The 16,224-nt window shown below is 43.2% G+C and overlaps 1 protein-coding gene across 3 annotated transcripts in view; it reads right to left on the bottom strand.

Annotated features, from left to right (window-relative positions):
* Positions 1-15,462, bottom strand: part of UBA3 (ubiquitin like modifier activating enzyme 3) — a 40,207-nt gene extending 24,745 nt beyond the window's left edge. Inside the window, exons 1-8 of one of the 3 annotated variants that reach the window (XM_088473373.1) lie at positions 15,365-15,462; positions 15,202-15,240; positions 9,346-9,466; positions 6,420-6,500; positions 5,516-5,598; positions 4,190-4,270; positions 948-991; positions 799-863 (exon numbers count right to left, since the gene is read on the bottom strand). In XM_088473373.1, coding sequence (XP_088329499.1) covers positions 799-863; positions 948-991; positions 4,190-4,270; positions 5,516-5,598; positions 6,420-6,500; positions 9,346-9,466; positions 15,202-15,240; positions 15,365-15,384 — 534 coding nt within the window. In that variant the 5' untranslated portion in view covers positions 15,385-15,462. Of the gene's footprint in view, positions 1-798; positions 864-947; positions 992-4,189; positions 4,271-5,515; positions 5,599-6,419; positions 6,501-9,345; positions 9,467-15,162; positions 15,241-15,364 lie in introns of all 3 variants that reach the window. The other 2 variants (XM_088473375.1, XM_088473374.1) reach the window with 2 other exon arrangements.
* Between the last annotated feature and the right edge of the window lie 762 nt (positions 15,463-16,224).

Genomic DNA, 16,224 nt, shown 5'->3' with positions numbered 1-16,224 from the left:
GTAATATAAAGCTTAATTAAAACCCCTGCCCATCCCCAGTGTGCTCATCATTATATTCAATTATTCTCTGGACTATCCACAGCAGTGATCGGCAACCGGATGCACTCAGGGGCCGCATTGGGGCGGCCCTCTAACATTCAAAAGGTCCACTCATTACCTTTAGTGTTCATTCCAGCACCCTGCACCTGTCACAAACCCGTGCTGCTCCTCTTTCCTGCCTGGCGTGTCGCTTTCTGCTCCAATGCTTCTAGCACACACTGGTCTGTATCTCAGCAGGTTGTTGCATCAGCTGAGTGTGCTAGAAGCACCAGAGCAGAGAGTGATACCCCAGGCAGGGCAGAGGAACCGCACGGGAGCTAGAATGAACACTATACTCTTAATCTCAGTGGTAACTTTCATTACTACATTTAGTCAATGAAAGAGGCACCCATCTGTATTAGTATGTCAGCAGGTCTTTTAAACAAGCTATAATAAACAAATAGGAAAAGAAAAGCAAGTAGAAGCTGGGGGACACAAGTCAAGGCTTGGAGGGCTGCTGGTTGCCCATTACTGGTCTACAATATAACCAAGCACCGGCAGAACATCTCTGCTCTGCATTATACTGCAACAGCCATGCTATATATGCTGACACACTTCATGTTAGTGCACAACGAGCGGTCACTAATGTATTGCCCAGAAGCCATTAAGGCCATAACCATTACATCAATGCAGCAGCTTCAAAAGAAGAAGAGAAAATGAAGCATAAAGGAGCACACATAATTTTGATTTAAGAATAATAAGAGCGGTGTAAAATATTACCAGCATCCCATTCAACCACCGCCTGGCTATAATGGAATCCAGACCACACACTATAATATGGAAATCTGAAACAGATGAAAACAGCATTAACATACCATTACGTTTTATTATGTGGAATGTTCATTAAACAGACGGGGAGTAGGAAATACCTCGGTAAAAGGATTCATTGAAGTCTTGAATCTTTTTGTAATGCCTGCATTTTGGAGGTGTTAAGGGAAATGACAAGCACTTTAATGTCATGTCTTACTGGCTGAGCGAGGAAGGAACCACAGGCAGAAGGGGTTGTGTCCGTCGCCAATAAACCACTGGGTTAGATCACTGACATCTGTCACCCGCCACATTGATCACTCATATTGGTTGTTCCTTTCTTGTTAAAATAAAATGTGTGCAGATATATTAGATAAGTGATGTATGTAAATATCCTTTAATAGTGAGACCCACACTTTTATTTGGAGAGCTTTGTCTTTAGTCCTATAAAGTATAGCCTGATATTAGGGCAGCAGTGGCTTGTGTCACGACTACCTTTGCCAAATTATGGATGAGCGAGTGATTAAATACTTAAAGACAGTGGAAGCAGCGCTTTTTTGTGAAGAAAAAACAAAAATTGTAGCAAAACAAACAATGATTTAATAAATACAGGTTGAGTCTCCCATATCCAAAATGCTTGGGACCAGGGGTATTTTGGATAACGGAATATTCCGTATTTTGGAATAATTACATACCATAATGAGATATCTTGGGAATAGGACCCAAATATACACACAGAAGCTTTTATGTGTTATATACACTTTATACACACAGCCTGCAGGTAATTTTATACAATATTTTCAATAATTTTGTGGCTCGAACAAAGTTTGTGTACATACATGAAATTCATTTATGTTTCATATACACCTTATACATAGAGCCTGAAGGTAATTTTATACAATATTTTTAATAATTAGTGCCTTAGATAAAGTTTGTATACAATGAACCATCAAAAATAAAAGGTTTCACAATCTGAGTCATGCCAAAAAAATTCTGTATTTCGGAATATTCCGTATTTCGGTATATTTGCATATGGGAGACTCACCCTGTACAAATTTACACTGAGATAAAATGAGCAGTGGCTCTGTGCATGAGTACCAGTACGTCCTTTCCTGTGCACTATGAAAACCAGTAGTTAGTAGATGGATAAATTGTCCATTTCGTGCAGAATTGATAATCCAGATGGATAAGAACAAGTCCTGTTACTTTCAATGAAAGCAAACAATGTGTCCTCTTACTAGAGAAATGGTTATTTAAATTGCAACAGTAGCAGCAATGGTGGAAAAGCTACTGCAGGGAGCCGCTAGATGTTAATGGAAACAATGTCTATCCAGTACACGCTGACCCCAATAGTAGCTAAGGAATGGAAACCCCTACTGCTTATTAGCGGGAGTGTGAGACCTGTGACGTAGGTATAATATTTACCCTCTCAATCTCTGGTGGCTGGTGACACGCTTTCCGGAGGAACAGAAGCGCTCCGCCGCTCGTCAGCGGGAGCGTGGGTGCTGGATGAATTAGCGCCAAGTACTCTGTCCCCCGTGTCTGGCCGTAGTGGTCAGGTGATGACAGCCGGCAAAGGGCTGGATAACAGGGTCACAGCAGGCTCCCTGCCCGATAGGGTTGTAACTATCAGAGCTCCAGTGCACAAACAGTCTGGTATAGTAAATGCAGGATGTTGCTTGACGCGTTTCTCTGGGCAAAAGAAATCCCTGTTTCCTCAGAAGGTAACCTCCTGAATGCGGGTCACCAGCCAACAGAGATTGAGAGGGTAAATATTATACCTACGTCACAGGTCTCACACTCCCGCTAATAAGCGGTAGGGGTTTCCATTCCTTAGCTACTATTGGGGTCAGCGTGTACTGGATAGACATTGTTTCCATTAACATCTAGCGGCTCCCTGCAGTAGCTTTTCCACCATTGCTGCTACTGTTGCAATTTAAATAACCATTTCTCTATTAAGAGGACACATTGTTTGCTTTCATTGAAAGTAACAGGACTTGTTCTTATCTATTTGGATTATCAATTCTGCACGAAATGGACAATTTATCCATCTACTAACTACTGGTTTTCATAGTGCACAGGAAAGGACGTACTGGTACTCATGCACACAGCCACTGCTCATTTTATCTCAGTGTAAATTTGTATTTATTAAATCATTGTTTGTTTTACTACAATTTTTGTTTTTTCTTCACAAACAAGCGCTCCTTCCACTTTCTTTGTTCACAATCTTACCCAGCAGGTACCAGATCCTGCTTGTTAGGAAGCATTGTATTGATTGGTTGACAGGCGCACCTTATCCTTCCTTCTGATTAAGTACTTGCAGACTTGAGGACCACCTCACACAGGTAACCCTCTAGGCCAGAGGTTCCCAAAGGCGGTCCTCAAGGCTCCCCAACACTTCAGGTTTTAGAAATATCCACGGCTGAGCACAGGTGGTTCAATCAAATGGACTGAGGCACTAATTAAGCCACCTATGCTCAACCATGGATATCTCTAAAACCTGAACTGTTGGGGAGCCTTGAGGACCGCGTTTGGGAACCTCTGCTCTAGGCTGCAAACTTCTACATTATAAAGGAATAATATAACTGCAACATAAAACACACACATGCAAGCTAGTTTTCAATCTGCCATACATCCTGCTGAACTAGCCTTCTCCCTATGGCAGTGGTTCTCAAACTAGGTCCTCAGGACCCCACACAGGTCATGTTTTCCAGGTCTCTCAGCAGGTGCACAGGTGTAGTGGTTACTCACAGACACATTTTGAAATATCCACAGGTGGAACTAATTATTTTGCTTGTGACTCTGGGAGGAGACCTGGAAAACATGCACTGTTTGGGGTCCGAGGACTGAGTTTGAGAACCTGTGCCTTATGGGGATACACTACATTTTTGCTTCTTTTATCTCTGTGTCTAATGTAGAAAATGACCGTCATACAGATGTGTCTACATACAGCTATACTCAAATTGTGCCAAATAGCCATGTTTATCGTGCCACGGACTTTGCTATTTAAGCTGCGCCAAAACACTAATCCTAAGTACCTAGTACACTATACGCGTACTAAGACGCAAAACTGAGGAAAATGTACACAAGGTTAAATAGGCAAAAGAAAATGGTCAGGCTTAAAACTATGACTTTATACCAAATCCTTCACAAAATAACCTGAATCCCAAGTACCTAGTAACTATTTGAAAACTAAAATGCTAAATTTAGTAGTACAACGAAGGAAAAAGTAACAGGAAAAGTAGCAGAAGTGCAGAAAAAATACACAGCGCGATACTCACGCCAGGTAGGGCAAAAGGATTAGGGTGTATGAGGCCACATCTGTACATACAGCGTTATGCACACTGAGGTCCAGGAAGGATACGGTATGACACAACAGTCAGGGATTCTGAGGTTTATAAATTCAGCTGCCACCTCGGCTTTCGGCCTCCCGACATCCTTCGGCCTGAAAAATATGCCAGAGAGAAAAAAAGTATAACATAAAAAATAAAAATCAAGCGGATGTTAAAACGTGTTGAGTATGGATTCCTGGAGGTCAGGATGCCTCTGGTCAGAATACCGACAGCGCTATCCCGACAGTCAGAATTCCGACACCCATACGGAAGTATAGTAGCACTAAGCCTAACCCTTACCTTAACCCTCCCTCTCCGATGCCTAAACCTCCTCCCCCTCCCTGCACCCTAAACCTCCCCCCTTAGTGCTTAACCTTATCACTCTCCTAACTCCCGATACTTGCCTTCGTGATGCCGGCTGTCAGAATACTGGAGCCGGGTTCCTGTCGCTGTTGGGATTTCGGCGCCGGTATTTAGACCATCGGCATCCGGCACTCTGGGATGCTGACTACATCCAGTTAAAACAAGGAGGGACACGACACATGCACGAAGCACACACACGTCATTCCCATACTTTCCAAAGCAGCTTTGCTCAAATTTGAAGTGTGATGGGAGTATTTTCTGCTTGCTCCATAACAGAGCACAAATACACATTCCACAGCCGACGAGTAAAAATAAAAAAACTAAAATAGCAAAGCTAATGTCATTGTTATTTCCGACATGCTGTAATTTCTCTGGTCTCAACCCAGCGTGGAAATCTACCTATATGTACAACGGTGAAAACAACCAATAACCATTCAACTCTGCGTATAACAATTTCTGTGCACCAACCCTTCCTGTTCCACTTACTCTGACCTAAGCTTTACCTCAACCACCACAGAAGTGGCACAGAGCAACAGATCACTTGCTATGCCACGTATACGTCCACGCATATAGGAATGAAACACATGGCGCAGTGTAACTTTAAAAAAAAAAAAAAAAAAAAACACGTGCTCTACCAATTCAAGAATAGCAACAGTAATGTTTATTGAAACAGAAAAATATGGCAGCACAAAAAATGTTGAACTGGATGGTACATATAATCAATTGGATCAAATGCAATTATCAGTAAACTATTAAATAACTAAAGTGAGTGTAATTATATATTAAATTGTGCATTGGCCATTTCGAATCTTTAAGTAACACCAGCCACTGAGAGCTATAGAAATTACCCCCAAGAGATAGGCACCAACAGAACACTGAAGAAAACAAACTACCTGGCTCATCACATTCGTCCAGCCCGGTCAGCACTGATAGACGGAACACACATAATCCAAGCTGTGCCACGTACAGGCAGGACAGGTGATGGCATGACTTACCGGAATAAAAACTGCCTGTTTAAATTGGAGACATCTATGGTGTCCATATCGATAACGTGGATCTGTCGAAACCCTGAAAGGGCCTGTTGAGAGCACAAGTTATAATGTTACAGATAAAGGATTTAATCCCTGCGGACTGCGCACATTTAATCAGCAGGTTCTCAGCAGCTCAGTCTACAGATAAGAGAATTAGCTGCACTAATAGACCATTATCAGAACACTGCAATGCGTGCTGTATTTCAGATCAATAATGGTGCATTTATCACCATTTGCCCAGGGTCCTAAAACAGATTCAGTTCCCCATTCATACAGTATATGTAGCCCAGACAATTTCGGCACAAGACAGACTTGTGTAAGCAAAACTATCTTCTTGTAAAGGAAATGCAGGTCAAAATAGGGTAATTATCAGAGAAAATGGGTATTGGGTGTGTACGTGGCTTTACAGGTGAAGAGAACCCCTTTCCTGCATAAATGCATTTCTTCATTCATCGGGGGGAATTCAACGCGATGTTGAATAGCCGCGGGAGGGAGCTCCTGCAGCTATTCAATACACCGCGCTGTTTGGGCGCGCTAAGGATTTCTTCTCGCACCCCCCTGGGGTTGCGAGGAGAAATCCGACCAAAGTGCCGGGTGCGCAGCAGTTTTTCTGCTAAGCGCTAACAGCCGCGCGCCCCGGCACTTTGGTCAGAGAATGCCAGTTACCGCGCCTCACCACCCTTGTTAAGGTGCGATAACCGGCAATTCTCCGACCACACAGCGCACTGAATTGAATAGCTCCTAGCGCTATTCAATTCGCGTTGAATTGAGTCGCCCCAATCTTAAGAGCTGTCAAATTTGGCTTTAAAATGAGCCATTTGCAACCACACAATATTCAAGAATTCAATTTGAACGTAAAATGAATTACCAGATTTTTGAGAAGTTCGCATCCCAAGCCCCCGGCTCCGACAACCAATATTTTACAGGTTTCCAAGAGAAACTGCAGAGACTGCAAAAGAGAAATAAATTAATACACTCCAACTTTATACATATACAGTAATGGAGAAAATCTGTGCATGGCCAATCTCAGGGCAGGGATTAGCTGCACCCGTGTTATAAGTCTATTAATATTTCCAGCAACGCATCACAATGCCATATGGGTCCAATTTAATTACCAACATTATAAAACCAGTATATGTAATATTAAATTATATGTTGTTTATGCATTTACAGCACGTGAGGGTGGGGGGGGGGTTTAATGATTTTGGCTACTAACAAAACTGTGATCTCAAAATAATTCAACTCAAAATCCCCACTACCTTGGTGTAACTGGCCTTGGCAAACTAGCACGTAGATCTGTAAAACCCCTTTCTGGTAAGACATCATACATGTAATATTTTATACATCTTTCTGAATGAGTGTCAGTGCTGTGCGCCTTACTATGCTGCACATAAAAGTCTACAGCGCAACATGCTGACTGTGCAGATTAGCACAATGAAACGCTGATCTGACACCACCCTAAAGTTTAACTACCAGCAGTGAGTACACATCCACATGCAGCCAGGCACCCCTTTACCCCTGTTGAACGGACACTGACCAGAAATCCAATGGGTTGAGACTACAGACAACGGTAGACTTGTCTATAGCCTCAAACCATTGAATTTCTGGTCAATGTCAGTTCAATTCCTGACAAAGGCACTATAAGTGTGTGGAGTTTGTATGTTTTCTCCGTGTTTTCTCCAAATGCTCCAGATTCCTCCCACACTCCGGAAAAAAAACCATGGTGGTAAGTTAACTTTCTCACAAACAAAAAAAAAAAACAATAATAACCCTAATATATATATGCATGTTCATGTGCTAGGGAATATAGATTGTAAGCTCCACTGGGGCAAGGACTGATGTGAATGACTGAAATATTCTCTGTAAGATCACTGCGTATTAACGTGTGCGCTATATAAATAACTGATGAATAAATGTAAAGGTATATGGTCACAAGAGAAACCTAAGTTAATACTTAGTAAAAGATTACATTTGTTTATAATTGGCTCTTTTACTTAGAGTATTATCATGGGAGATGGTAAAACATTTGATAATTATGATTTTTTATTTTTTTTCCTTTACTTTTTTTGTTTTAACAAACTGTGAGAAAGTCATATAAACAGCGGTAAGAACTGATGCAAGGAAAAGTGCGGCTATATAAGTTAGTGCAGCAGGCACATTAATGATAAATATTGAAGGGGCCGGTGTATGGTTTTACTTTATCCCAATGACAAGCTCGAAATTGAATGAACACAGATATTCTGTTATTGGACAAGATGGAGGTATACGATAACATAAAGAGGGAGAGAATTACATATCAATCACATCATAATTACTCCCAAGACTGAAAAACAACATTTGATTGTGGCATGCAATACAGGATTATATATCGCTACTAACTCTATTCGAGCAGTCTACACAATAGCTTATATAACTGGTATAGAGTAAGAATGTCGACATGTTCTAGTGTTCCCGCTAGACTGCGGGAAGAGCAGGGCGCGGAGGGTCTGGGCACGGTCGTGCGCTACAGAAAGGGGGAGTGGCAGAGCGGGTAGAGGTGTGGCACTTATGGAGGTGCTGGGCTTCCCCCAATCTCTCCTCTCACGGTGAAAAGATGCCGTAAGCATGTGCACGGCCGTCTGTTCACCATGCGGGGGTCGCTCACGGCAGCTTTTCCCACCCGCAGGTGGGAAAGGCACAGAGCACGCGGTTTTAGCAGGGCGCAGCTATAAGGGCAGGGCGCTGCGCCCGCAGCCTAGCAGGAACACTACTGTTCTGAATATGTCGACATGGACGTTATGACATTGAGCATGTCAACAGTCAAGATGTCAACACAACATTTCAGCCTAGTGCCAAATGCATTTCTAGGGTTCGGCTAAAATAGTGCAAAAATGCTTCGTCAACATTTTGATTGTCGACATGCACAATATCGAAATGCCATCCATATCAACATTCAGAACATGTCGACATCATTCCACACCCTAACAGCTTTGTGGACTATTAAATAAAGGCTTTATCTATGGTGTGCCAGATGCAAACGCTAAAGCCCCTACACCAGGAGCTCATTTGTTATTGACATCCAAATGGACAGAATGATTAGACTTATGACAATGATTCCATAGGTAACCATGTATAAGAGAATGTGCTTCCCCTAGCAACCAAATGTTCACATTCATCGTCTATACCTACATAAACTATCAATTGAGGGTAAATTTACTGAAGTGCAGGATTAATAAAAAGTAGAGTGGTTACCCATTAACAGACACATTCTATGCATCATTTGTACTAGATGAAAGATGGGCAGAATCTGATTGGTTGCTATGGGCAACAGCTTAACCAGTCACCTGTAGGACTGCACCCAGTGTCCCCCTTCGAAATTTCTCCAGTCTTTAGAGGATGTGCATTTGACTGACTGTGGAACCTGTCCAATCAGGTGCCTTTGCTCAGCCAATCCCACCTCCTTTGACAATCCTGTATTTAGCCATCTATACATTACTGGTACTCAATGGTCGGGGTGAACAGTAATGATTACATCCAATTATATGCACATTAATATTATTTTACACACGTTTGGCGGAGTCCAGTCACAGGTTACTGGAAGTTTCCAGCTCTAATTATAAATAGATCATTATTTTACAGGACCGGATAATAGCCTTGCATCGCTCACACCATGCTTTTTGGAATGGAAAGAAAACAGAAGTAATTAAAACAGCGCCCAAACACCACAATAACTGATTACAAGACACAGGGATATATAAAGTCTCACTCAATCCGCACAGCTACAAATAAATGAAGGTAAATGTGGGGATTCTCACTTCGTTGCTTGGTTCGAACTCGGGGTGTGTGAAAGGTCCGGATCGCTCGAGGAACTTCTTAACATGGTTCCAGCGACCTTCCCAGTCTCCAGTGTCCCCACACCCAACATCCACAGCCATTCTGCATAGAACACAGTACATTTCACTGACATTTATTCTAGAGCATACATGGACTTCACAACATTATCCCTCTGGCAGCGATGAGTGACAGAGCCCACCAGTGACAAAGTTATGAAATACAACCCTGGCCTTTGGCGTGTAAATGTCCTCTTATATCCTGCAACTGATGGAAGAGACCAAGTGATAATTATTCTCATTGGGGCAGATTCAATTATCCGTGGGCTTTATCGCACAGCTTTAGCTCCCGGGTTAAATGCCCGAAGCTATTCAATTATTGCCGTGGTTAGCAGGCAAATAACTTTAGACCCCGTGTTAAGTACCTGGAGCTATTCAATACGGGAGAGAAATAGACGGCACTCTGTAACAGTTGCATATTATATAGATAGATATTGAGAAAGAGAGATAGAAGTGGTTCTCAAACTCGATCCTCAGGACCCCACACTTTTCCAGCTCACCCATGAGGTGCACAAGTGCATTCATTACTCACTGAAACATTTTAAAAGATCCACAGGTGGAGCTAATTATTTCACTTGTGATTCTGATAGTAGACCTGGAAAACATGCACTGTTTGGGGTCCTAAGGACAGAGTTTGAGAACCTGTGAGATAGATAGATAGATAGATAGATAGATAGATAGATAGATAGATAGATAGATAGATAGATAGATAGATAGATAGATAGATAGATAGATAGATAGATAGATAGATAGATAGGATTCCATTAAATGCAAATATTTTAAATGCCAGAGTAATGTCTGTAAAAGATCAGGTGAACAATATTAATTTAATAAAACAACAACACAATTTAGTAGGCATTTCTTAGCAAAATTTGCCAAATATAAATAACATGCTTAAAGTAATAAAAATACTTATACAAGTCTTTTTTAATCTTTATTCTAGCACCCTGCACCTGTTAAAACCCGTGCAGTTCCTCTATCCTGCCTGGGGTGTCGCTCTCTGCTCTGGTGCTTCTAGCACAGTTTGTTGCATCAGCTGATTGTGATAGAAGCACCAGAGCAGAGAGCAGCACCCCAGGCAGGATAGAGGAACTACATGATGTGTGACAGGTGCGGGGTGCTAGAATGAAGACTCATAATTATTCATATAAACAGTAAATACATGGTCATTATAGCTCAAAGGAAGTTATTCAATTCAGCTGGATGTTGAATAGCCCCGGTAAGGCGTTTCCAGAGCTATTCAATTGACCTCGATGTTAAGTCCGACTACAGGATTTCTACTCGCACAATCCTGAGGAGCGAGCAGATATCCGACTTAAGTGCAGACTGCGATTCTGTTTTCCGGCTTAGCACGGCGCTAACAGCCACGCGGCCAGCACTTTAGTCTGAGAATGGCGGTTACAGCGACTAAATACCCAGCTTAAGGTGAGGTAACTGGCATTCTCCAACTTACGTGGTTCTAGTCGGACAATTAATAGCTCCGGGAACTCCTTCCTGGAGCTATTCAGCATCGCGCCGAATTGAATCTCCCCCCTTGACATCGACAAATAACTCAGAAGGTGGACATGGCTAGTAAAAATTCAGCAATGGACTCAGTGACATTTATACATACAGTATATGTAGGAGTAAGTTTTATGTCCTGCAGCTACAAGCTCCCAGAAAATGACCTACTCCTGAACCCCATTAGTCTAAGTTATGGGTGCCTGTGGAGCTAACAGAGGCTAAGGAGGAGGATTAATGAGTTACTAAGAGGCTCTCCTTTTAAGGTCACAACATCCATGGGCAATTTGCTTGTATTCCTAGTATGTATAATGACTTTCATGCATCACTTTGGTTACTGTAACACCACAATGAGAAATATAAAATTCAAATGAATCTTTAATGAAAAGCATTAGCTAGAAGGTATAACATGATAAAACCATCACTGTCACCATGAAATTAATATACTTCTCAACTGCAACGCTTACACAATGTCAGCCCCAACGCAGACCAACTGCACACTGCCAGCCACACACTCACTTTATCAATTACAAACTTCAGGTATTATTAGCGGGTTGGGTAATACCGCCTGACAGAAACCCGGCGGTTGAATTCCCCCCCTACCCCTCCCTTAGTGGTGCCTAACCCTAACCTCCACCCAGGGGTGCCTAAACCAAACACCCCTCCCCGCACCCTAAACCTAACCCTCCCGGGGGGGTGCTTGACCCTTACCGCCACCCTTCCCCTATCTTAACCCTCCTGGGGGGGGGTGCCTAACTCCAAGTCCCCCCGGGAGTCCCTAAACCTAACCCTCTCCCCCTGCGGCTAACAGCTCCCGACGCCCGGCTTACCTACGCTCGGTATGCCAGGCATCCGGATTTCGGCATGGGACTAATGATAGGCGTCGGTATTTAGACTAGGGATGTACAGGCTCGGATAGGTTCGAGTTTGCACGTGGAGTTCGGATTTTTCCCTCCAAAAAAACGGAACTCAGAACGAGGCAAAACGTCATCTTACATGGACGAACATCATCATTCCTGGTCTTTTGTCCAGGAATGATGATGTTCGTCCATGTAAGATGACGTTTTGCCTCGTTCTGAGTTCCGTTTTTTTGGAGGGAAAAATCCGAACTCCACGTGCAAACTCGAACCTATCCGAGCCTGCACATCCCTAATTTAGACGTCCATCTATAGTCCCATGCCGGGCTTTCAGTGTCGGGAAGTTGGCGGTCGGCATTTCGACCACCGGCTTCCTGACTACATCCCATTATTAGCATTTCAATTTATACATTTAAAAATGGAAGCAGACTACTGCAAAAAAAATAAATAAAAAAGTTATAGAGGGTTATTTAAAACAGACTGGACGATAGCACTGAAACTCGGTTACCGTTAAAGACATGCTGACTCAACTGCAACGATTAAGACATTGGGCGGAATTCAACTGATTACGCGGTCCGGATCTCCCGTCTAAAGTGACAGGAGATCGCGGGCCGCTATTCAATTGCTGACATTTTTCGCGCTGATCGCGCCCAAAGTGGTCGGGTTTAGCCACGTAAAGCAGCTAACCCCGACCACAGTGCTGGGCGCTTTTGCGAAAAGTGATGTTTGGGCGCCCAAACAGGTCACTTTTCGCACATTTCAGCTCTCAACCCGCTGGGGCTGCGAGCTGAAATGAAGCGCTGACAGCTGATCGCGCCCGACAGGAGCAACAATTGAATAGCTCCGTCGGGCGCGATGGGGGGTAGGAACAATTGAATTCCGCCCTTTGAGCTACTTCTAAATGCCTGAGTAAATAAGAGGGAATTCAAATGTTTTCGGCATTTCCGCTCGCACCCCCGAGGTGGGCAGCAAAAATGTGCGATAAATCCTGGTTTTAGGATTTCAGACGGGTTTAGCCACTTCATGCTGCTAAACCTGTGTGTTTAGGTCCGACGTGCAATAAAGCATGGGCGCACTAAAACAATTGGATATCGCCCACCCGATGTCCCGTCACCTTAGACAGGAGATAGGGCATGATAAAACAATTGAATCACCCCCAAACAGTCCACTCCCAATGCCACCAGCCTTAGCACAGATTTATGGGCCCATGCAAAAATGATAATATGTCTAATATTATCCAAGTGTCACAGTATTGGGAATATCATGAACACCAGCCATAACCAAACAAAAATTCTAAGCAAGTCAATGGGGGCGGTTCAATTCAGAGCGATGTGAATAACGCCAGGAAGGAGCTCCGGGAGCTATTTAATTCACCGTGCTGTTATGTCCAACTAGAACCACTTAAGTCGGAGAATGCTGGTTACCACAAGCTGGGTGTTTAGTCGCGCTAACCGACATTCTCTGACTAAAGTGACGGTAGCGAGGCTGTTAGCGCGGTGCTAAGCTGGAACAGTGGCTTAAGTCGGCTTTCTGCTCGCACCCTGCGATATCCTTTAGTTGGACTTAACAGCGTGGTCAATTGAAGATCTCCGGAAACTTCCTGGGCTATTCAGCATTGCGCTGAATTGGATCGCGCTCCATGCGCTTTTCATGTACGTGACACATTTCAACACCCATTCTTGGTCTATGGAAAAGATTAGAATTAATCTAGTTCTGCAGTGTGAAAGTTTAAAAAGAAACTGCTATGGGGACTATCAGATTAAACAGTTAGCATTTAGATTAAACAAAGTATTTATGTGGATCTTAATTATGAAGTGTGGAAGATTTATATTCTCCTCAATGTTTTTGATGTTCATAGTACCTGTGGTAATGCTTGGAAGAAAACGGATAGGGGAGATTTATCATAGCTTAGAGAGAGATAAAATACCAACCAATCCGCTTCTGTCATTTTTCAAACACAGCTTGTAAAATGACAGTTAGAAGCTGATTGGTAGGTACTTTATCTCTTCCGCAGGGTTGGATACATTCTCACCGTCCTCTCTCCAAAATGTGATAAATCCCTCCCATAATCATCTAGTGAGCGATTCTCATTTGCAATATGTGACCACAGCAAAATACTAATCTCAGAGAAATGATACAAGGCAGACAGGCATTTAAAGCTATTATATAAGAGAAATCCAATTATTACATTTTTAAAATATATATATATTTTAGTCTATTGCATAACAGAGCGGTTTATCTTCAAAGCCAATAGGTGACCAGATAAACAACCCATCCTCTGCAGCCTGCATGCACTACTGATTTAAAAAAAAAAAAAAAAAAAAGAAAAATCAGCAAATTTTTCATTTCTGAAAATATGGCCTCAATAAAACATGCTTAGAGCGAGAGTGGTAAAGAAAAGACTAAGGTAAAGGATCCTACAGCACCCACTGTACCAAGTGACAGCTGAGCTCCGCAGGCTGGAGATATGAAGGGGGAGTTTGTGCATGGGGAGGGGTTTATGTCAGAGACACGTCAATCCTGATAACTAAGGGAAGAGTGTAGGTGAGAGAAGATAAATTATATAAAATATCTGTCTGAAAATAATATGCAGCATCACTTAATAAGTGTCCAGTAATATTTTTTTTTTAGCATAAAATGTATATCCCTCTAAAATAAAACTTGCACAATACACACAACCACTATATCCTGAGCATATGGACGCGGTTGGTATACACCACTCTCCATGACATATCTGTAATAAAAAAACTGGTGCACATGGGGAGAAAAAGGTGCTATAACCCACAGATAGCAGTCATTTGGTTTTCGACTTCCAAGCTGAGTTGCAGTACGTTCTGTATGCACAGATTTTAATACAACTGCTCCCTATTAATAAAAAATCAGCATCAGCGGACAGGAGGGCTTGCCAACCTCAATGAAGATTTATCGCAGGACTAGGCTCAAATTGAAAAATGTGATTTAAATTATATTTCCTAACCTGCACATTATTATTAGCTGAATTTACAAAAGGACAACCTTCTACCAGTGCTACATGCAGTTTTATTTTAGACAGATACGTATAAATATGGTCTGTCCCAAGTCAGACGTACGCAGTGAAAGCATCACTGACTCAGGGCAAGCTCGCAATCCCCAAGCCCTCCTCCACTAAGGAACCCCAATATGACGGGGGAGGGGGGATTAAAGATTAAAACAAACCTTGGCTAATACGAGCTCTGGTGAGTGATTGTATATATTTATTAAAGCCTGATATAGACTATATACTGGCCACATAGGGGTCTGTATAAGCTGTAGGTCCTATGACTGCCCGGCCTCTCCCCTGCCATGACTCAGGGGGGTCCTATAAACTCCTCTGCACGGGATATAGGGGGGGTTTCCTGTTGCAAACCTGTCCATGTCCTAACACCTCCCTTGTGCCAGCACTAACTTGTCAGACAGCTCTTCTATCCGCCTTCTTTTCTTCTCCCTAAAAAGAGAGAGAGAGAATAAAAGAAGGGTGTGTAGTGACAGCAGCAGCGCCCTGGCCGGGGACGCAGCGGGTGGTGGGAGGACACAAGGGGGGGACCCTGTCTGCAGACACAGATACTCACGGCTCTACACCATCCGCCATATTTGTTGAGCCTCTCTCTTTTCCCACAATGCACCGGGTCTAGGGGAGGCGTGACCAACACGAACAGGAGGACATATGATGCTGCCAACCACGGAGCGATTTTTTTATTTATTTTTTATTAAAAACTTTATTAGTCACAAAAAAAAACAGATGCAGATTGCAGAACAGCAGATTATATTAACCAAGGGTCTTCAACCTTGGCCCTCCAGCTACTGTGGAACTACACATCCCAGCATGCACTGACATAGTTTTAGCATGCTGTTATATAAAAAAAAAGGTGGCAGTGCATGCTGGGATGTGTAGTTCCACAGCAGCTGGAGGGCCAAGGTTGAAGACCCCTGTATTAAGCTATCCACAGTGGGCAGTAGTCAGGGGGCCTGCCTCACTACCAATCGCAACTTCGATTCCGCACGAATTTGGCCGATTGTTGTTGCGTACTGCGCATGTGATCACAGTGACTACGCAGAGCCATCACAGAATGATTGACAGGAAGTGACGTTTGTGGGTGGTCGGCAAAACGCAGACGTGCCAGTGCGTTTGAGCGCCGTTGCAGGGGCGTGCATAAATTAGCCACTGTGATGCTGTACGCAGCCTGAGGGCTCATAGCGTGCGATGTGGTTTGCAGTTTCTGAGTAAGGTCTGGCCTTGTGCAATTATGCGTGAGACTGTGATGGTACTCGATGTTACCGATGGTTTCGCAGTCTTGCTAAGGGTTACGGATGTGTGTAAGGTAAGCTGGGCGTCCTTATGTTGTGCTGCGACGGCATAGCATTCGCAATGGATTAGCATACTATCGCAGTGAGACTGCGTGTGTAATCGCTGCCTGCGTGCAGCTTTGCA

Source organism: Taudactylus pleione, unplaced genomic scaffold, assembly GCF_031769625.1.
Source record: "Taudactylus pleione unplaced genomic scaffold, aTauple2 ptg000135l, whole genome shotgun sequence".
In the NCBI taxonomy this organism is placed as follows: Eukaryota; Metazoa; Chordata; class Amphibia; order Anura; family Myobatrachidae; genus Taudactylus; species Taudactylus pleione.
The sequence above is the reverse complement of the archived record's forward strand: the minus strand, read 5'-3'. Positions and strand labels throughout refer to the sequence as shown.